At 42.7% G+C, this 22,814-nt stretch overlaps 1 protein-coding gene across 2 annotated transcripts; it reads left to right on the top strand.

The window, feature by feature from the left end:
- The first annotated feature begins 3,024 nt into the window (after positions 1–3,024).
- Positions 3,025–22,555, top strand: LOC126517974 (probable rRNA-processing protein EBP2 homolog). Of its 2 annotated transcripts, none has more exons than XM_055064736.2 (8): positions 3,025–3,093; positions 10,090–10,176; positions 12,338–12,543; positions 13,561–13,774; positions 16,045–16,120; positions 17,036–17,135; positions 20,312–20,456; positions 22,434–22,555. In XM_055064736.2, exons 3-8 carry the CDS (start codon positions 12,365–12,367, stop codon positions 22,482–22,484), a joined length of 765 nt encoding a protein of 254 aa, XP_054920711.1. In that variant the 5' UTR covers positions 3,025–3,093; positions 10,090–10,176; positions 12,338–12,364; the 3' UTR covers positions 22,485–22,555. The 2 variants fall into 2 exon arrangements, with proteins under 2 accessions (XP_054920711.1, XP_050023767.1); XM_050167810.3 differs by lacking the exon at positions 3,025–3,093 and adding an exon at positions 7,531–7,762.
- Positions 22,556–22,814: the final 259 nt, after the last annotated feature.

Raw genomic sequence — 22,814 nt, 5'->3', positions numbered from 1 at the left:
TGGCTTAGTTCTAAAGGGTGTTTTCTTGAGTAATCTTCGTTTAAAATATTTCAGTAGCAGTATTTCTTATAAAATCAGTTTTGTTACTTCTTTGACATGCCTTGTATATTGCTCTTTAAAGGCTGTGATTTTTCTAGTGTGCAGTAGAATAAGCGGGGATATGCAGTTTCGTGCATATCATATTGTGGCTTTTTAGGGCCGAACAAGAATTTCGATTTCAACCCACCACAGGGGGGGAGTGTGGCAGAAGCTGAGGAGGGCTGTCCTCCTCCAGCACTCCACCACAGCATGTAAATTTTCAAATGTCCTGGCGCTCTCGTGCATATACATAATAGTTGGCGTTCTGCTACAGACTTGCGCCGCTACTTCGTTGCATGAAAGCACATACCCTTGGTCGGTGCTGTGACAAAAGTCTTGACTACCACTGACCACGAAAAGAGGTGAAAGAGCCGAAGAAACCTGTTCGCTTTAAGAGTTGCATAGATCCCACGCACTGTGGTAATCGGTCAAAGCGAAGCTTTGGTTAGCCGGTAAAACAAAACGTCGCCTCATGACAAGAAATGTGAAGCATATTTCAGTGATGAACGAGTCGCATAATGTTCATCACCCAGGGTGGCAGTCCCTGTAGAGCAAAGGTAAGTTTTATTCAGGGGCATTATTCTTGAGCGGTAACTTTAGGTGATATAATTACCTTCACGAGATTTCGCTTGACTCGGCACTGGACGCGTTGAAGCTTAGACGGCCGGGAGCGTTCTTGGCACTGGTGCGAAGACTGCAAGCTTGGCACAGCAACAAACACTGTCAGCTGTATACTCGCACGCCTTCGGACAGCTGCTACTTGACAAAACAGCCGACAACAACAGCAGGCCGAATTTCAGATAGGTAACCAATTAGAAAGCTTTGCTTCAAACAATTCTTGATATGCGTTCAAGTAGACTGTATACGATCGAACCTAGATATAACAATCAAATGCATATAACAAATTATGGGAGCTAACGAAATGTGAAATCGTTATTGCTAACGGCAGCATGTAACAAACATACAGTAGACTCTCTTTAAATGGAATCTTAGGGACCACGGAAATTGGTTCTGTTTATCAGGAGTTCTATTTACTGAGAGAGAAAGCTGAATACAATTTCATGAATACAAAACAAACCAACCATGAGGATGGTGTTCCATTTAAGAGGCAGTTTCGTTTAAGCGATTTCCGTTTATCTAGATTCCACCTTATGCTTACAACGAATATTGGATTATAAAGAAAGAATTTTCGTGTCGGATGCAACATTGTTATAACGAGGTGAACTGTATACTAGCAAAAAAAATTAGATGGGTTGCACGGTGAAGCATAGAAAGCGTGGTGTGGTAGAGCGGTGCGCTCATGTCCCTTGCATTGCGTTCTAGTAATACACGGAGGCGACTAAGTGATATGTCTAATGACTAATGAAAAGACTAATGACTAGTGAAGGAAACCAAAAAATGCTGACAGTAGCGTTACAATTGTGTTGCACCTCGATGATGCACGAGATGAAATAGGTGGGACACCACTAGTGTTTGTTAGAGCCCAAAGAAAGAATTACATATAGTATTTGGTTGTTTTGCTCAGACCAGTGTACGCACCACTATGTGGTATGCACAGAGCTGCTCAGCATGAATGCCTCTTGGTGTGCCGCCGGGTGTCGAAGAGGCATCTATTTGAGCGGTATGCATCATGGCTCAGCCTGTTATGTCTTGAAGCACAACAACAGGTAAGATGAACCAAAGCTCCACCTCACCCCACGCTCAACAGGCGAGGACTGGCGCCAACTACAGACTAGCATGTACCCACACTTACATAAGACTGCACAAAATTTTTCCGAACAGACAGCGACAGATGTCTATGGTGCAATTCCACCCCAACACTCGAATACATAACTTACCAATGCGCGCAGCGTCCGACAGACACCATCTCACCCCAACTTAACGATGTAACTCAACAATCAGTCGTGGGAGGCGTGGCTCTCCGAACGGGACTTGGGGAGCCAATTGGCAACCCTCAACCAGGCCCATTAAGCCGCAATAGCCAGTGGGGCCTTGAAAGAGGCGCTCCACATGCCAAGCACAATCTTTATTTCAATAAACTTGTTTCTCTCTCTCTACTAGCATGAATACTAAATTGTGTGCTCTCAACGCTTGTGTCAGCAGCGAAAGCCAGAATGCTGTCCTGGCTTCGGCTGGGCCAAATTAGCTGAGCATGATGGTGGGTCCACTTGGCTTTTGTTTGTTGTATCCAAATGTACTGTGCATCTCTGGAGGCCTTCTAATCTTCCACACCACGCATGCATGATTGATTTGTGACACTGATATGATATCAGTACCATCAATGGCAGCACAAACATGCCTCGTGTATGCAATAAAATTATCGCCAAGGTCTTTGTGCCAAAACTGAGCTGTAATTCGTCCTGAAATACCAATTTAATGTTCCCTTTAGCATTGGACCATACCGAACATGGATTGAGCTTAAACTAAGTATACTAGAGGGAAATATGAGGCTAGTCTCTGCATGTGCTACCAGGGGGAGGTATGCTGTAAGTGTCCACCTAGTGGACATGTCCATTTTGTCTTCTGCTGAAGTGCTGATTGGCTAGGAGTGCCTGTCTTCTCCTCGCGCATATCCCGGCCGAACCAATCGGAACTTCAGCAGCAGACTAAATGGACATATCCACAAGGTGGACAGTTAGAGAATAGCACATCCCCCTCCCCCATAGTACTGCACTTCAATGAGCACAGGGATGATTAGTAGCGCACATGTGAATTTGTCTAAACATTTCTGTTTTGGCTTCAAATATTTAACCTTGTTTGGTATATAACCTGGTTTCATTTTCTAAGCATGGAAATTTACCTTGTACATCTTGATCCTAGATGAAAATGTTTTGATGCCTGCAGCACTGCTGCCTCTGGACAACATCGTCTCTGATGGGCACCAGCCCAGACTGGTTTTACCCTGGTGAATCATCTGGGCCTTAACAGCTGACCATGTTTTCTCACGGGCCACAGGGCGAGGCAGCTTGGCTAGAGCATGAATGGACAACCCTTTCATCTTAATTCCTTTTGCAGGTAGGAAAGTGTATTGGAAAATATTTTCACTCAATTGAGCTCTACCTAGTTGTGTTGCTGAGCCCTAGGACACATTTTGAACTGGTATGCATGCAACCTGTCATCGTGTCATGACAGGAAGCTTTAACTCATAGCCAGCTTCGATGTATCACCTATTCAAATACGTGTAGAAGTGCAGAAACATTTTTCTGAAATAACCCCTGGACCAATTCGAGAGAGGAAGTTCAGTTCTAGTGAGTAGCGACTGTAGGAAGCGAAATTTTGAATGAAGGACTGATTTTTTTTTTATAAATATATTACCAAAAAATTGACGAGCTTGAAAAAAAAAATGTAAGTACAAGGTTTACAAATCTGTAACTCTGGACCAAAATATAGATATCGCTGTTCTGCAAACTGCAAGTGTTACAGCATCTAAAGCGGTCGAATTGGATACACGAGTTAACAGCTGACAAGAATTTGTTGCAATGTTCAATAGAGTTTTGCAAAAGTCCTACTCACATAAAAATGGTATATATTCCATAGCATTGTACAATACATCAATCTTGTCCACTTTAGATGTGTTATTACGTGCAGTTTACAGAATTTCGATACCATTTTTCATTGTTCAGCTACAGAGTTGTAAAGTTGACAGTTCCATTTTCTCAAATTTTGCAAGTTTCAACAATTATTTAAAAAATATTGACAGCCTAAATCGAAAATTCACTTCCGACAATCACTAGGTTTCAACTATTTCTTTTAACTGTAACAAACCTCATCGAATTCGGTGCAGGGGTTTCCAAGGAAAACAATTTTCTCTATTCTCATGTATTCAACAGTAGGCCCTGAGCTACAGCTTGCTCTGAAGTACTATCTGTTTTTGTTCACTGGTGACTTCGAAACAAAGCCAGATCCTGACATAGCTCAGCTTTGACTCCAGCTGCATTTAGTTGCAGACGATATTAAGACAATGAAGCAAGAGAGAATGATGTCGAACGATGAGAAGCTAGACAAACTGACCTTACCAGGATCTACAGAGTGTCTGAAAATAATACAGAATGAAGGATCCCGAGAGCATACTGTGAATGATAATGTTGCAATGCCATTCTTAAGCTAAAAGCTATCTGCTTAAATGCATCCATAGCTTGGGAAGACCTGCCACAAAGAAAAATAGGCCAATCAAACTAAAGCTTCTTGACTACCGGGATAAGGTTGAAATTTGAAGTATATATGATAAACCTAAAGAATATAGATTCTAGCTTACTAATTAGTGAAGATTTTTCACCTCAGGTGCATGCTATAAAGAAGTCGTGAAATAGTGTCACATTAAGAAAAGCGTCCTGTGACAAGGTCACCCTAGTTTACGACAAAGTATGAATAAACGGTAACTTGTACTGCTGGGCCCAGAACAATAAAGGTGTATCTTTTCTTTCGACCAATCCTAAGGATCCAAGACACGGGATACTTGCATTTCGCTGTCAGCAACAACTTCCCAAATAACCTTTTTGAATGCGAATGATTACAATATAATTACAAGCTTCACGCATCTGAACGCTCACGTGCTCAAATTTAGTGCCCCTCTTAAGTTGTGAAGATTAGTTCTTAAGGCTCTGGGCCAGTCTGTGCTCAGATATGGTATTTCCGTTTATGGTTCCTGCATGCAAATGAAAGTACATCAAGTGGATAAGCTATTTGATAGGATAACTGTGAGCATACTGCATGGTACTGCTTTTGACTGTTCAGACAATACTGCAAGAAATAATACTGCAGGTGTTGAAACCTTTACGGGTCTGTTTTTGCAAGTGATATTCGTCATATTTCTTCCCAACATTTTCTCAAATCATCTTAAAATGATACAGAGTAAGCCTAAAATGCTAACATACCATTATAAGTTACCGCATATAATACGAACTATGGTAAAAAGTGTCGAGAATATCACGTTCCTTTTAATTTTAACCAGTTGCCCAAAGAAATAATTGGACAACATTCCCAAAAAATAAGCCAAACAACAAATTAAAGCATGGTTGCTTTCTCGTTAAAATATTTGTGAGATATTGTGCTTTCTTTTCTTTAATAAACTGTTGCTATTATTTTCACCCTTGTCTTCTAAACAATGGAAAGATTGAGTTAGTTTCCTGTATGTATTTAACAAAAATTCTTTTTTACTTGTTTCCCGAATAGCGGGACAGCATTCAAGTGAAAAATTTAACCAATTGTTTTCTTTATTCGCTATTAACACAGTAAAATACTTACGTATACCGTGTTTACTTGCGTAATGATCACACCCCTGAATTTTGTCACCAAAATTATTATTTTTTTCTTTCACACGTGATGATTGCACCCCGACCTTGCCGCAGTGATGTGCCATGTGCCATGTCTAGCTGATGATGATTGTGCTTAAAATCTGTCTAATGCTACGCAGACGTCTCTTCCAAGACTTACCAAGCGGTCAGCACGCACCAAACAGATTCTTAAGCAGATAGTACTCTATTTCATTCCTTTCATCACTTTCTGCATTTGCAAGAAAAAAGAAATCTACAACCAAACTCGCCTTGCCTTTATTATTTGTAGGCTTTATAATGGTTGTGGTAAAAAAAAAGAGAGAGAAAAAAGAAAGAGCGCCTTTCGATTTCTCTCATCTGCACTCATGGGCATGTAGCAAATCACGAGCAGCAACGACAGTAGCCACATTTACATTGATAAGCTATAAGTGTACCTTATTCACACGCTGGCACTTGTAACACAGCTAAGATATTTGCCCACCCTTAGCGGAAACGTGCAGTATTAGGATTTTAGTGAAGACAAATGCCGCAGTTTTTGCAGCATGCCCGCCATGTGTTTGTCACTGGCAGCTGAGTGCACCCATCTCCGTTTCTGTCACCTCAAAGTAAACACGGCTATGCTATTGCCGCAAACTTGCCGATATTAATGATATTATTCATTACCGATACGGAAGGAAATGTTTCAATGCACATAATCTACTCATGACAAAAAAAGGGAAAGAAGGAAATAAATCGCGTTAGGCGCGTTCATGATTTGTCGAGAAATGCAAAAGTTGTGTAGTGAAGAGTTATGTAGAGCATATATGCTGTAGTGTTTATATTTAAAATAAGTAAAACAGAATATTCAGTGGTAAGATATAAAACTGAAAGCAAACTAAAGTTCAGTGGTTTTTAAAAGGGTCTGTGCCATGATTTGCTTGCTGCTGCTGCTGTCATAACGTAAATACCCTGTGTGCTATGGATGTAGCCTGCAGTTTTGTTCTGTGCATATTTTTTTTTTACTGGCATCACTGACAGTTCTTCGCTCACCTTGTGCAATGAAGGACATAAGCATTTGTCTCGTCTACTGAGGCAGGGAAGCTCACAGAAGCCAAAACGCACAGTGCATATCACACTTTGCGCTCCATCGAACGTGCTGTTACACGTACACCTTCTAGGCACTCCACCGTTTTGTCTCGCAACAACTGCAACCTTTCTCCCGACTGACAAATGTGCCGTCCAGCTGGTCATCCAACAAGTCAAATGATGTGGCTCCTGTACAGTGGATTTAGTTAGTCTTTAGCTTTGTACGTGTCCAAGCAGCTCCCTTAGGGAATTTAAAATTGCACAAACTGCAGCGGGAACGGTAGTTCATCGGCGTATGCAGCAGAATTTCATTGGCGGTACAGCACTAACACGCACTTTTATTAACCCGTGGGTTTGGTGACTTCGTTGGCTAGTGTACGCGTTTCCATCAATAAATTGGCAATTACTCTTCTTGAGGCGACTTCGACTGCACTTATTCGGCGATGTCACATGTATTCATCGGCAGAAAAATCACAACGGCATATGCAGAGATTGCACTGTGTGGATTTGTTTGATATAAGTCTGCACTAACGACGGGTGCTTATTATTCAGGTACAGAAGCAGCATTGCGGCAAGGGTAGAATAAAAGAAAACCATCGAGAGATCGCATCACTCAACAAAATTTATCGGCTAGTGAACATGAGCTCCACGTCATGTAAATGGCGTTCATGGCATTTGTCTGCGCGACGCACCTTGCACGTATGTGGACCATGTTGTCCCAAACACCGGTAACATCGTGTTCATACCCGCTCGCACAGAGGTCAGCATCTTCCCTACAGCTGTCACCGCAGAAGAAGCAGCCTGGCACCCGAACAAAGAAGAAATCGCAGCCGCGAACTTCAGCCATCCTTGCTGCAAAGGGTTGTCGTCTGCTACTGCTCCCGCGTGTACCGTTAGAAGCGTCCGCTAGGTGGCACGAGGCGTATAGTCAAGGTCGCACCCAATATAAGATGCCATTAATTCGCATAACGCTTCCGCTTCTTAACAATATAATCTGCATAATTTTTTTTGTTAATATAATGGTGCTAATTAATTTGTTTTTTTTTCTCCGTGGAACAAAACGTGGCAGGCAGCGCCACCATGACTGCTCCTGAAACTTATTTGGCGTGTAGTGGCGCTAGCTTACGCGGCACTGTTGCGCTGTCAGTTTGAGAAAAAGAAAGGTTTACAGTTGATATGTTTAAGGTGGTTGCAATAACCGCGTGCGCTTGACGTGTGTGCGGTGTGTACAGCGAACGTTTTTATTGTGCGACTACCATATCGTGCTGCAGGCGATCTTTTTGTGCCGTTCCTAATCGCCAAAAGACAAAATGTCCGATTCGGAGTCGCTTGACTCAGATGAAGAGGTAAGCACGCTCATCATTTTTCTTTTTTTGCGTTGCTGACCCGCGCCGCTCACAACACGTGCACAAGCAGAACCCGCTGCCCAAATGCGTTCAACGAACAATTTTCCGAACGTGCGATTGATTACTGCGTAGCATGAAAATAGTTGTTTTTGAGCAGTGCGCGCTTTACGTTTTGTGTCACAAGTATGAAGCCTTGTTGCACGTCTATCGCATACGAGTGTCACCAGATACATTTTCGATCGCGATATAGGCCGACCGACATCGAATTTCTCGATCGCGACTGGCTTCTTTGTGGAAGGGAGCCAGCCGGGGTTGAGAAATTAGATCCTGAGCAGCCTCGATGGCGATCGAAAATGCACCGTGTTCAGACGTTCGTATTAAAAATGAGTTGAAGCCGAACGGCGCACTTGATGTCTAGTGTGTATTTTGCAGTGCAATTGACGTGTATCGAAACAGGGAAGAGGCGATCGTAGCAAAGGCTGCGACGGTTTCTCACCGGGTGTAGAGCTGCGCAGAAGGTCGCAGGCCTCATTTCTGGCCGAATTTGCAAAGCTGCTGTGTGTGTAAGCACCTGTGTACTCGAGTTAAAGAATCCCAAGTGAGCAGCAAAATTGAACCAAGCCCTCCTCTACAACAACATTAAGTTAGCTGTCTAGAGTGCTATAGGCTTGTAATGTAAAGAAGCATAACGTTGCCGGAAACACTACATTCAAGGTACGGTGTGCAAGTAAATGTGACTTGCCTTGAGCCCTTGCACTGTCCGTCAAACCCTTCTTCGCTCATCAGCACAGCATTCCATCGCTCTAGGCAGAATAGTTACAGGGAATAAACAGTAGGAAGCTCATTGGTTTGAAGGCCGATGGTGCCGTGAAGCTCTTTACAGCGGTAGCTGTTGTCGTATCTAACCCTTAGTCCTTTTAATATGTCCACTGGTGGCCTTCGCGGAAATCCCAAAGTGCTTTGCGAGTTCGTAATGAAATGGTGAGAAAAAAAAGTGAAGCGCCCCAGTGGATTTGAACCCCAATCCGACAGAGTAGTAGTTTTACCTGTCAGGCCACTCTGCTGATACTACAGGAGAGAAAAATACTCCACCTGGAGTCAACCAGTGCTCATAGTTCATGATGTTCTAAAGGTATAAGCATGTTAAGACACGAAACATCACGAACAGTGCTACTTACAAACAACGGCTTTATTTTTCAGGAGTGTCACACTTATACCATGCTTTTCAATGCACTCTTCGTGTGCCATATTGACGGAGCTACACAGAAAAGAGAAAAACATGACTGCAATGGAGGGATTTAGATTGAACAACCTCCTGGCATAGAAGTTAGCCCATGTGCAAAGACTCCGGCTATTTAATTTACAAGGCCACTGTAGGTTTGCTAATGCACGAAGCTCCAAAAGTGGCAATGCTTTTTGGTTCAGTAATCAACTGGGTCACCTCCGATTATGCTTGCCTAGAAACGGTGTTCCTTCAAACAGGAGACAACAGGCACGTGTCTTGCAGAGCAACGACAAGAAACCCTCGGAAACCACTATGCGTACCTTGTTGGCATGTTCGCATGGCCGTTCATTAATACATAATTTTGTCTGACCATTGTATGACTTACCACATGACAACGGTGTGCTGTATATAACTTTGATCATTCAGCATACCTTTGCTTGTGTCTTTTTGTCTTCATCTTTTTTCTTAACGGAAATCATATCATAGATCAAAGTTGCACATCTTTAACGACCAACGTCTGGTGAAACAGTGCAAAATGTGCATAATATTACACCAGCTATTGTCGCTTCATTGCCATATGAGCAAGTCTGCACTTTTTTTTCTTCGCAGCTGGGTCACGTCGGCAGAAATAAAGTAGTTCAGATCCAACCAGTGCCATGTATTGGAGTGATCCTACATTTTGAAGCTGTGATAGAAAAAAAAAAATTTTGTTGATGTCGTGAACTCCAAACTTTCAGTCGTAACTGAATATGTTTCATTGCTGTAGGCAAAACCTCCACTATCCACATTTCCCCCCCTCCCTATTTGTAGCTAATTTTATGTAGCTACGTAGAAACACAAAGCACTTTATCAAATTATATGGAAAGAAAAAAATCTCTGAAGGTGCTAGTGCGGCTCAATAGTTTTCAGGCAATGCATTCCAGAGATCAAACTTCATCAGGCGGTAAATAGATTAGTCTGTCCAAATGTTGCTTTTATGCTGTAGTGCACCCCAGAATGTATGTTCTCACTACCAAAATATGCGATCATGTTGTGATACATGTGTTTTGCATTGGCAAAATATTTTGAAAATTGTGATCGTTTCATTACGTTTACATTGCAGTTGCAAGAGAAACTAGCAAAGGGTGAATTGAAGCCTGGACTTTATGCCATCGCTCCTCATGTCAAGAAAGAGTTCATCAACAACACGGTAAGGGAATCCTTTTTCCATTACCCTTTGCTACCCTTGAACCTCATCTCAGTGGCGGGATCGTATTTGCAGTACAGTCTAGAGTTCACTCATGTGAAATGCTGTGCATAGGGTAGTGTTTCTGGGGGCTCTGTTATTGTAGGCATCACATACGTCTTTTCTGTAAGCAACATTGTTTTGTATTCTTTCCTTGGAACACCAGAAATTTTGACCCAGTGGTGTAGTGCGACACGACCGTCTACAACCTGTCACAAAATGTTTTACACTGGTCAAACCAGCAGCATTTTCTACACTGAGTGTGCAATATTTATGCAACCTGTTCAGCAATTTCGGTCATGGCCACCTGTGTTTTTACAGTGCCTTCACTGTGGTTCCTAATTGGAGGAGGGGGTGGTGTAGAGGGGACCACTTCCCCAGCCATTTTCGGAAAGAGTAATTGTGCCAGTTTTAATATTTGTAAACACTGTTCTATGCTTAAGATCCAAGGTCTTGTTGTGGTTGGAAGTTGATTGAAAGGTGGTGGCCGGGCATAATATACAATGCTGGGTGTTAAATTTGAATTGGCCTTTTTTTTTTTACACTTTGCTCCTCTGCGTTTTGGCAAATGCGGAACTGTTGAGAGTAGTGAACTGCGCCGATCCAGTATCAGCTCCGAGAAATCGGAACAGAATGCATTGTTAAATCAGTCTTGCCGAAACCTGCAAGGTGGAGGAGCATTCATGAAAGGTAAAGAAAATTGTCGTCTGCCCAACTGGAGCAGGAAGCAGACAGGTGGATGATGATTTTCCCTTTCCTCAACCTTCTTTCACTTTGTGGGCTTTCACGAAACTGATTTTCCATGTTCAGTGTCCTTGTGGTTTGAGTTTGTCATTAATTATTGCCTTGCTCTGCGATCTGTTAGCATCCTGGTTACCTCAGACGGTAGAGTGACTGTTCTGGAAAGACGATGGTCCCGGGTTATAACCAGGGTGAATTTTTCTTAAACTGAAGAGCTTTCTTTCACAGAAACCATGCCTTCGTAGTTTTGCGTACATTTGCACAGAATTTTGTCCGTGAGCATAGTTGCCCGGTTTCCCTCTAGTGATTTTTGTAGGAAACTCTATGATGCTTTGTGGCATTACCTTGAATCTTGTTGGTAACTTAGCAAGAAGGGTGTTAAATTTAACCATTTATTGGCCATTTTAACCCCTTAAGGCACCAATAAAATATGTCCATAGAACATAAGTTTCATCACATTTCTTGTAGTACCTTCATAATCATGAAAACTGTGCAGCTACAGAACAAATTGGGAGTTTTCAATTGGTCAGTAAGTTTTCCCAAATTTGCACAATGCGGACTTCATGTGAGAGCTTTGTTATATAGGAACGCCAGATATGAGAATCTCAACTATCTTATGTCTAGCATACCGGAAAGCATCTGTCTAGACACTTGAAATATATGCCTGTTGTAAAACATGAAAACAATGAAAGAAGTGAACCGCTGCGTGAAAACAAACTGACAAGACAAGGTTTAAACATCCAGGCATCTACCTTCCAATTCAGTTTACTGAATAATTTTACACTATTATTCAAACTTGCAGCACATGACCAATCAGAAGTGCTTGAATTTGTTTGCGGAATAATTTAAATATACTACAATTTTAACGTGTACTTCTGATTTTGATGCACTACCTGGCGTGCGCGATTGTGTATATGTGTAGCGCCTGAAAGGGTCAAAACAACTTAGCCTTTTTGGAGCCTTTATGACATTTATAGTAACGTAAATGACGAGTAAAGTTCCCTGGTGAAACTGCTCCAGTGACTTTGGAAAAGTTCATTACCTCACCTACATTTTATCCCAAAGAGGACATACATACCTTATTTGGTACTGCTGTTAAAGACATACTCAAGAGTTTGTTACTGAGCCATCAAAATTCAAAATTCATCAAAATTTCTTTTCTATGCAAAGCACAATTGAGATCGATACTGTTTTAGAAAATAGGGGGTTGTTTTCCCTTTTCAAATTCCAACCGTTAACTCACCACGTCATCATCAATATGTCCAAAAAAATGAATCTATCAACACTGGCCTGAACCTGGTGAGGTCAAATACCTTTTTGCAGTTCTTGTTGGTCCACGGCAAACATTCAAAGTGTTTTTTGGCTCCCGACTTTGCAATTTCAGGCAGCACTGAAGCAGAAGCTTGCCGAAATGGAGCTCGACTTGGACTGGGTCGAGACTCTTACCATGGTGAATGGCTTGGCGCCCCTGACGCCTGAGCTGTCGGAACAGTTTGGTGACATGGAGCTGCAGAAGAACCGCAAGGGTGGCCTGGTCAGGAGTGCCACCGAGGACGCCGTTCACCACGACTTCAAACGCGAAATGGCATTGTGAGGGTCCTGTCCTCTTTCCTTTGTTTTTGTTTTTCTTTTTCCTTGAGAGTCTGGTATTTGTTCCATGTTTGCAACTTTTTTGCATGAGATGGCTTCCAGTAATGCAGAAACCATGTTGCTTGGTGCAGTGCTCCAGAAACAAAGTTTAACATCACAAATGCACTATAGCAGCATAAATTTAAACGTGAACAAGTTGAAAATGACTAGAATGTCGCATGTTCAGGTTTGCCTGCAGCAGGTGTGTTGATAAGTTTTTCTTGTCTAGGTGTCACTCTGTGCTGGTGCCCAGTCAAATTTTTTGACAGCATTACATGAGAAGTTGGCCAAGCATACAAGCACTCCATGTAGGGGCAGGCTTTGACATTGCAAATGAACACTCGACCACTTTCATGAGTTATTCTGGCCACTTTTTATTGACTGTCGGATCGTTTTCGTAGATACAACAGATTCAGCCACGTGACTCAATTGATTATTGCATGACCATATTACTGTGGTAGCTAGATGCATCAATGTCGTTAAATGTAATCTTGCTGTTTGTCTCTATGACATAACATAAATGTACTTCAGATTAAACCACCAGAATGCTGGCTTGACTCCATGTATTTTGTCTGCTAATTGCATGTATCTTCATTTTTACATTGATAATCGAACTGTACATTCAATAACATGTCTTCTAAAGTACGTATGGTGCGATTTAGCTCAGATCGGTTGGTGATTTTGCTTGAGAAAGTAATTTTTGTTCCTAGCAGTTCTCTCATCATTGCATGTACTTTTTCTTGTAATTTATTGGAATTAACTCCTTTGTATTTTGAAGCACAAGCCACGCGGTTGCTGTGGGCAGCGATCTTTGTCTTTGCCTCTGTCTGGCTATTTATTGTACTGTCTGCCTTTGCTGGGTCATCTGCTACAACCTCCTCTGGAGTGTTTATGGTTCTGTTTAAGTCCTGTGGGAAGGCTTTGTGACTCTGGATTGGACTCTGGATTTGACTCAAAGTGGCTTCTTCTTTTCCGCAGCTACCGGCAGGCCCAGGCAGCGGTGCTGGAGGGCATTCCACGCCTCCATGAGTTGGGCGTCGTGACAAAGCGGCCTGAGGACTACTTTGCTCAGATGGCCAAGGCAGACACGCACATGACGAAGGTGCGTGAGAAGCTGCTCTCAAAGAAGGTGGCACTGGAACGCTCCGAGAAGGCCCGCAAGATGCGCGAGCTCAAGAAGTTTGGCAAGAAGGTGAGCGCGGTTTCTGTGCCATCCTCCTTGCATGCTTAGCAAGGCAATTGTGTTTTTATTGTGTCAAAGGGACTCTGAACCATTCTTTGAGCTTCGCAAGCATGTTCTTCAGGTAGAGGATGGCACTGTGAAAATTTCAGCCAAGTTTTATGGTGTTGGAGGCAACAAAATGGCATGTTAAGACAGCTCCCCTTCTTTCAAACAGAGTTGTCTCAAATAGGGTCACTCTTTGCTACAGTCAATGACCGATAATTCGATGATAAATGGTCGATTCATTGCTACATGCACTTCTGCTTACGTGCAACCAAGTCCACCTGCATTTCTGCCAGTTTTGTGTTTCTCTGTATGCTGGTACAAGGACTGCAACGGCTAGAGTCAGATCCGCATGTGAAGGCTCTGGAGCGCACGGAACATCATCATCATGCGAGCTAGCGTTGCAGTTTAACGGTGGGAGAACTTTCTCAATTGTTTCATCATCGTTCAGTTCGGCACACGACGATACCGCACTGTCGACGTCTGCAGAGTCTTCAAATGTAACGGTGACAAGAATCAGCAAACCGCCGCCTAGCAGGTCATCAATGATGTCTGCGTTTGAGCTCGTTGTGGTAGGCGGCAGTTCAGGCTCTTCAGTTGCTGAGGTGGGCTCATTCGGACTGCAACTCAAGACTCATTGGGAGTTGGACTGTGAGGGCACCGTTGGTGCCATTTGACATGGACTGTTGATAACTTCACGAGAAATACTTCTTGGAGCCAGTAGAGCACTGCTTGGAATGCTGCTAAACAAACAAGCACAGAATGGTGAAACGCTGTCTGGAAGGCAAATTCAACAAACAAGAGCGGGCTATGCGCATTGGTACCAGAATGGATGTGATGATCGCGATGTTGACGCGACCTGACAATTGAGGCAAAGCCTCCAAGATCGACATTTGGAGTTAAATCTCTGAGCCGCAGTGCTGCAACGAAGACAAGGCCATATGTGGTGTCTTGTGTCTCTGAGGCCATACTTGATGTCTCGTCGAGGTTGCCAGAGGAAGTAATGGCGGTAGCGTTGGCGTTCGCTGCAAACATGGACGGAGTCTGGATAATCGAATGGAGAGAGAGATAAAACTTTATTATGTCCTTGATGGGGTCCAGGGGTGGCGGGGGTCAGGAGACTAACCCCCAATCCCCCTCTTCCTCAGACGGCGGCCAGTCCTTGCCTCCTGGCGGCTTCTTTGGCCATCCGGACGGCCCAGAGCTGCTCCTCTGGGTCTAAGCTGAGTTGGCGGCTGTCCGAAATATCAGTCGTCTTTACACTTTAAGTCTGTGGCGGTGCTACAGAGCTTTAATCAACGAATTTTAATCAATGCGGACCTGCGAGAAGCCTTGCGCACCGCTGCTGCACTGGTCTTTCAGCTAAGTGCAGACTAGGCGTGCAGTGGTTTTGTTAAATTCAAGCTGTAATCTAAAGATCCGTCCAGGTGGAAGTTGGGGCTGGATACGTTTTGAACTCCTAAAATGCCGTTTGCAGAAAGCCCTTGTCTGCAAGAAAAACCCAGCGGCGCAGCATCTCCAGTTCGGAATCCCATGTCTGGTGCCACTTGCTGAAAAGATTGATTGTCATACACGCTTTCTTGTAGAACGTGTACCTGAGAGGCCTTTTGTCTTCTTGACTCAAAGTGGTGAACTGCTCTTGTTGGTAACAAACTGTCACAGTTTGCCCAAGTCATCCATATGTGCAACGAGCAACACTGAGAGCACCCTGCTCACTTTTTCTCTGTAGCATGTGCTGCCCTTGAGATTAAATCTCTTGTTTGACAGCAGCTGCCTAAACCACGCCATTTAAAATTTGGCGGCATTAAAGGTTTTCGGTGACGGGAGAAGTGACCACGTCTCCGTTTGGGGAAGTGCACTTGCAGGGGCACGGGGCACCGTTTGATGCATTGAATATTGCGGTGAACGGGAGTTCAGTGTACGTGAAGCACATTGCTCTACTTTTGCATGGGATTTTCACGTGGGTTTTCAAACCGTTTGATACACACAATAATTCGATATACCTGAGTTAGATATATCTGGAATCAACTGTACTGCAGGGAAAGCCATGCCCTCTAAGTTATGCCTGGTTTGGGCAGTATATGGCAGGCATTGAAAAAATAAGGGAAGCTATGTTCAAACTTGAAATGGAAGCTCTCTGGCAGGTTACTGCATGGTCTTTGTCATGTTGCTACTGGCTGAAGTTGAGCTCACTTGAGTGCTGTTTGATAGACACTTGCTGATGGCGCCGTTTGCAGGTTCAAGTGGAGGTGTTGCAGCAGCGACAGAAAGAGAAGCGAGAAATGATGGAAAATCTGAAAAAGTTCAAGAAAGGTGAGTGAGCTCTTTTGCCAAGCTTGATCTCTGGGGACCACCCCAGCGGAAACATGGTGGACATGGTTAAGCGCACCGAAGCTACTTTCCCATGCAAATAGTGCTTGTTTGGTCGGTTTACCAGCACAGAGTTTGCCAGTGTTAGTTTGCAACCTTTAGTTTCTTCAGCCAGCTGTACTTGGCACTCGGTGGCACGCGGAAGAATGTTGTGGCTACAGGCTTGCTTTATTTGCAAGGATGCCATGCTAGTGTTCTTCATCAATGTTTGGCCGTTGCATCCGCTAGGCTTTTTTTTTTTTTACCTGGCATTTGTGGGGGGAGTCTACTATAGCTACTATAGAGCTCGGACCCATCTGCAGTCCTTGTCGTGTCGACTGGAGTTCCCGGTACACACCTCATCTTAGTGGCACGTGTATAGGACAGTGACGCTGTCGCCGTGTGTGTACATTGTAAAGTAATAAATTAGCCATTGGAGATGCCTGATATTTCTTTGTTGTGCACACATATTTGTTATAGTAGTCTGCATTGTAGAGGCGCTCGCAATACATAAGGAAGATGGGAATTTGTTCGGGACATATGGAATTCATTGTTGCAGAAGTCATATTGTTATAGAGGCATTTTGCTGTTCATGATTTGACGCACTTGTAAGTTGTACTTGTAAGATATGAAATAGCTGTGCCCCTGAGAGCATCGCAAATAAAAAACAACTGCACTGTGAAATGAGAGGAGTGTGACTTCTATGACCGCACTAATTGCTTAGTGTCCACAGCACTGCCTGCTAAGTGTGAAATGGAGTTCTTATAGACTTAGGCAATCCTGTAGGTTGTGTAGGTGTGATGACAGATAAGCCTAGACTTTTGGATTTCTAAGTAGGTTGTCTGACGTCATGCCCTCAACTGCTACTTACAATTTCAGGCCATGGCTCCCTGGATTTCCTGGAGAATAGTGGGAGACAGAAAGGCCAAAAGCCAGGTGCTAGCGGAAACCAGCCAGGACGGGGCAAGGGCCCCACAAAGTGAGTAATCTGTCTAGGCATTCTTCTCCTATGGCTGGAATATTGCATTGTGGTGGATGATCCAGCATGATGTGCTAACCAAACTAGCACATGTTGCAGGATAGGCAAGCTATGCATTTGTAAACCAGCAGGCGGAGTAGTGACAAGGAAAGAGATGACTAGATTGGCAGTTCTGTTCTTCACTGTTCATTGCTTCAAATAACAATCTCTCCTGAAGGACTTTTGAAGTCTTGCCATTGCCATTGTGCGAAATACTGTAAACAGGCTTTTCCCCATTATTAAGTGGGGATGCAGAAACTCGAATGTTCAAGTTAGTCAAAAGTTTCGATTTTTCGGTTAATTTTTTTTATTTCGCTATTCTCTGACATTCCTCATCTGCCTGGTGAAGTATTATAGCAAAACAGACAGTGGATATCCAAAAAAAGATCACTTTCTTACTGAGCTGTCATCAAAACGTGCGAGAAAATCTGGCTTCGGGAGGTGCCAACACACTGCAAATCATGTGGCCTTGCGTTAACGCAGCGCCGCCATCTTGATATTACCGCAAACAGGAGAAATCAAAGCTGAAGGTAGCCACAGTGGTGTATTTCCGCATGCAAAAATAAAAGTGATTTCGAAAAGAGAAAGATGGCACCATGATTCGTTACTGCAGTCACGTGGTGCCTGCGGAAAGCTCCTCCTATTGGCTGACGTATATTTGAATCACTGGCGCGCTTGTTTCGCGTGCGTTTCGGCAGCGCCGACCTGTGCATTTCGAGTGTTTCCAAGACTGACATTTCAAGAACGGCCTGGTTATTTCGCGTTGCTTTAGCTGCTCCATCCTAGCTGCTGCCCAATCATGATCGGGCGCCGATTTGTGCAAGATAAGATCTGTTTACTTTTCTTCGCAGAGGCGAAGCTATTTCTGATAGTTGTGTGACTTTGTGCGCGAAAAGGTAATTTCTGTCAACGGGCACGGTAGATAAGGAAAGCGTGGAACGCAGAGATAAGGCTATCCACGGAGGTGAACACCACCGGTCTTGACGCGGCACGACCAACTGACGCGTGTGATTGCGTCTGTGACGGGCCGCTCGTTTGTAATTGCTGGCTACTGGTAAGATTGCAAGGATTTTGAAGACGGTAGACAGGCTGCGTGATACTGCAAAATAATGCCAAGGATTGCATCGAAATGTGAAGAAAACGTGACTGCACTGGTAAAGGACTACTGTCCTGACAGGTTTCAAGTGCTCTAAGGCTTTTTCACAATGATTCACAAAAAAAGAAACAAAAATTCGGGCAGCTTCTTCAGCTTTTAATTTTCTGGCGGTTGCTGTCACTTATCCCTTGGCCATCTTGCAAATAATGAAGGTTTAATAATTTTATTTATTGCACATAAGTCCGTAATGAAGCATTGAGAAGTGCTATAAAGCTGCTCATTGTTGTCTACATGCCATGCATGTCTTTATAATTAACATTTTGCAAAAAGAATTTGTAAGGCAATATGAATGATAAAGTTTAACAATTTCTTTTTCATGCATAAAACACAGTAAAAGTGCTGAACCTGAAAATTAATAGGTGCCTGCTCCTTACCATTGAGCCGAATGCATTCAACCGACCCGCACAGCACCAACAATGCGCGCGGAGTAATCATCAACTCACGTGATGCATGGTACATGTATCATCTGTTGTGCAGAATGGCTTTACAATAACTCACCTTGCAAACAAAGATGGGGAAAGCCGTCTCTGTTTTGGAGGGAAACTGTACAGCACAACTTTCTATGCCGTAAACAATTGCCACATAACACAGGATGACCATTAAACGAACAACCTCATTGGTATTCCATATAAAATGTCATAAATTGTTTTAGCTTCAGAGGTAAAATGAACACTTGATTCTGTTCAGCAGAGATCCTATTGGTAAAAAAAAAAAAAAAAAATCTTCCATACGTTCATGTACTAGAACAGCTGTAATCAGTGCTAACTTGAAGTTTCATCTAATAAGAGTAGACTGTATTGTCTATCTTGATTTCTATTTACCTACGTTACTGATAGCTTGCTACATTTTTGTTATGCAATGCTAGAGACTTCCGGTCATACGCAGCACCGTGTTTTCTTGCTAGAATTTGTAAGCATTAAATGTTGTGATAAATTTTTTGTTATTTGATTTGATATCTGTTTTTTTTTTTTATTCGATTCGAAGTCTACAAATTTAGTACTCACACACCCTTAGTAATTGCTGTGGTGGTAAGCCACTATGTGCTTTTTTCAACCATACAAAATCGTAAAAGAATCTATGTGCTACCTGTCATATCCATGGGTGTTGAACAGCTTCAGCACCAGATTTGTCTCTCGTAGTATTGATATGAAACTTGATAGTTAGAAAGGGACATTGAAGGACGACACTAGATAACTTTATATACCGGTGTCGCATGGGAATTTTCAAAGGCCTTCGAGCAGGTAGTCCATTGACTCAACAATGGCTTCAACAGTGGAAACAGTAGCTTCAACGGGTGTTGAGTCAATAGTGTATCAATCTGATGCAGTTAGATGGAATTCTGTAGAAATTGTCGAAGGCCTTCGAGTGATGAGCGTAAGGACTTTTGTCAACAGTGTGTTTAAACTACCATGGATTATGCATTTAAAAAAAAAAAAAAAAAAAACGAACAGCATGAAACTGGTTTCATTGTAAAAATAGCAGTGTGAACACAAGACCTACACCATAAAAACATGGAGAGAAAATAATATTGTGGCCAGCAGTCGTAATGTTTCCAGGGGGTTCGAATAAATCGGACAGCAATCTGCACAAAATGCACGAATGTGGCAATAGCTTAACTATAAATGATGGATTATTTGAGCCTGACATTTAAAAACCCTACAGCAGTGAAAATGCACTTATATATTTAGGCTGATTTTCAGGGCTCGTCACTTTTGGGGACGCAGAGTTGTCACCTTGCAACGATTGTGTCGCGAGGACTCGGTGCCACATTACTGAAGCATTTCAACTGCCATCAAGTTTGCCAATCAGCGTTGATAGAGCTCCTTTGAGTCGACAGAGTTTGGAAATAAAATTTGAAGGCTATCGATGACTTGACAGCCATTGAAAAGTGCCTGTGTGACATGTGTATCCATGCCTTTTCTACTCTTGTCTCACTCAAAACCAAGTGGTCTTGAACGCTTCTGTCTTGTTCTCGTTACAGATCAGAGATGAAGCGACAATATAAAGACAAGAAGTACGGCTATGGCGGGCAGCGCAAGCGCTCCAAATTCAACACGGCAAAAAGCTCAGCCGACGTGGAGGGCTTCAGCCGAAAGAAGCACAACACAGCTCCCGGCGCTGGCAAGGTACGTTTGCATTGGCCTCTCCTTTTCTGTTAGTAGGATTAGCCTGTTGTACAGTTGAACCTCTTTAATTCGAACTTTTTGTTAATTTCAATTGACACTGGTGGTCCTGTCAAAATTATGTATATTTCAATGTGTAAAATGCACAAGCGTTAGCAACACTCAAACATATCGCGCCGCCAACCATGCTCTCAGCAGCGTGCCAACTCGTGTAGTGGCACTTCCGACTTGGCACTGCGGCTGATACTCCCACCTACTGTTGTAAGTACTGTATTTTGGCTCGTATTACCCGCAGAAAAATAAAAAAAATTTAACTGTAAGGTTGGGGTTGGTTATGTGCAAATTTTGTCTTGAGGTGTGGCTTCACAGCAGCGAAAATTTAGTCCTAGAAGTGTGGCTTTATCACAGAATGCACCACAATGCTGTGAAGCCCCCTTTCCGGTACTCGTCACTGATGTGTTAGCTCAGTGCACGTGGGCTGCTTATGCAACACTTACACAGAAGTCCTCCATTCAGTGAGCTTCCTTTTAATTTGAGCACATTTTCTAGCCCCTTCAAGTTTGAATCATTGAGATTCTACTACGTGCTGTATTTACTCTATTGTTATGCACACCCAGTTTTCGTGGCCTGAAATGGAAAATGCAATGCCCGTGATTGTTATGTGCACTGCTATTTTTGTACTTCAAGAAGTTAAAAATGCAACACCATTGAATGTTCACTCAGTAGTTTTGCATGGTGGGAGAGTAGTGGCAATTTCTTTAGAAAAAGGAAATTTATTCTGTTGGAACTGCGGTGGAGCGAGCGCAGCTCATCGTTGCTGTTGGAGGCTTCCTTATCATTATCAAAGGCTGTTGATGACTCGACAGCCATTGAAAAGTGCCCCAGTGACATGGGCCCAACACATTTCATCTGTGGTGGCTTCTACAGGCATTTAGGTACTACATACGCCTTGCAGGCCACGGCAGCCTAAGAAAGTTACAGATCGGGCACAAAGCTATTGTGGATTCCATAGTTGCAGCAATGTGAAAATTGGATTGGAATACAGAAACCTTCAATGCCACTGATGATAGCTTGCCACTGCCCTAGTTTTGGTTTCGTATTCAAATTTGACGTGCTTATCTGTAAACAATTTTCCAGCAAGCAAATGCACTTTAGTATGAATACAATACCTCTTTCAAAGGGCGCCAATGCATTAACCTATGAAGGTGACAAACATTGAAGCCAAAAAAGGCATGGGAGAAACAAATTTTTTTTGAAATTTTGAATTGTCAAAATAATTGCATGAAAGAGGTATATTTTCTACAAAACTTGTATTATTCTCAGTAAAAGGAAACGAAAGTGGAAGATAAGACAGATTTGTGACCGGTGGAAGCCAAACCTACAATCTCAGTATAATGCATATGCTGCTGCACCAATTCAGCTACAGCTATGACTGTTTCTAGATTATGATAAAGAACTGAGCTGTAATGGTCCTGCCATACAAATTTGGTGTTCCCTTTAGTAAGAGTAGACCGTGATGTACATTTTGATTCTTAGGTACATTACTTACCACTAGCTCGCAACATTCTTGTTATGCAATGCCAGTTGGCTCCCACTGTGCTTTAATTTTTGCACAAAATTTGTAAGCATTAAACTGTGATAAACACTGATATTTGATTTGACATCTGGCTTTCGTTTTCTTGATTCAATTCAATATTTGATTTGAAATCTGCTGTTTGTTATTTGCATACTCCTACAAAAGAAAAAAACAAGCTGTATTTTTTAAACATGAGAATTAGTTTCTGAACTTGGCTTTAAACAAGTTATCATGGCAAGCAAGCTCACTAGCCATTGTAGCTTGTCAGATGCAGCTGTGTTATCACTAGGTGCGACTGTATGGATAGCACAAGCAGAAAGAGTCTGGCCGTAGCTGTGAGTGGTCATTCGTTTATCAGTGTTGACATAGATTGCATTTCATGTAATGCACTTTGTCTTTTGCAGAAGAAGCGTCTGGGGAAGTCAAGAAGGAAAAACACAAAAAGAAGGAACTGATTGTCATGTCATTGACTATTTGTATGTGCCTAAATAAGAGAACGAGAGATAATAAACTTTATGTACAGTTATCTTGTTTTGCTTCCGTCTTGCAAAGAGCTGTTCATTTATTTATACATTATTTATACATGTACCTACAGCGCCCTCTAGGAGCATTGTTGTAGGGGGGTTTACTATGCAAAGAAAATCATAATACAAGAAATCAAAATACATTATGCAGTAAAAGAGAACAATTTGACAGCATGTGATAGATGGTACAAAATACATTGGCAGGACAATTCTCCTTGACATCAAGAATCGTCATGAAAAAAGCGGCACTAGGTCAAGACA

This window comes from Dermacentor andersoni, chromosome 11 (assembly GCF_023375885.2).
Source record: "Dermacentor andersoni chromosome 11, qqDerAnde1_hic_scaffold, whole genome shotgun sequence".
In the NCBI taxonomy this organism is placed as follows: Eukaryota; Metazoa; Arthropoda; class Arachnida; order Ixodida; family Ixodidae; genus Dermacentor; species Dermacentor andersoni.
This window is presented reverse-complemented; position numbering and strand designations above follow the sequence as displayed.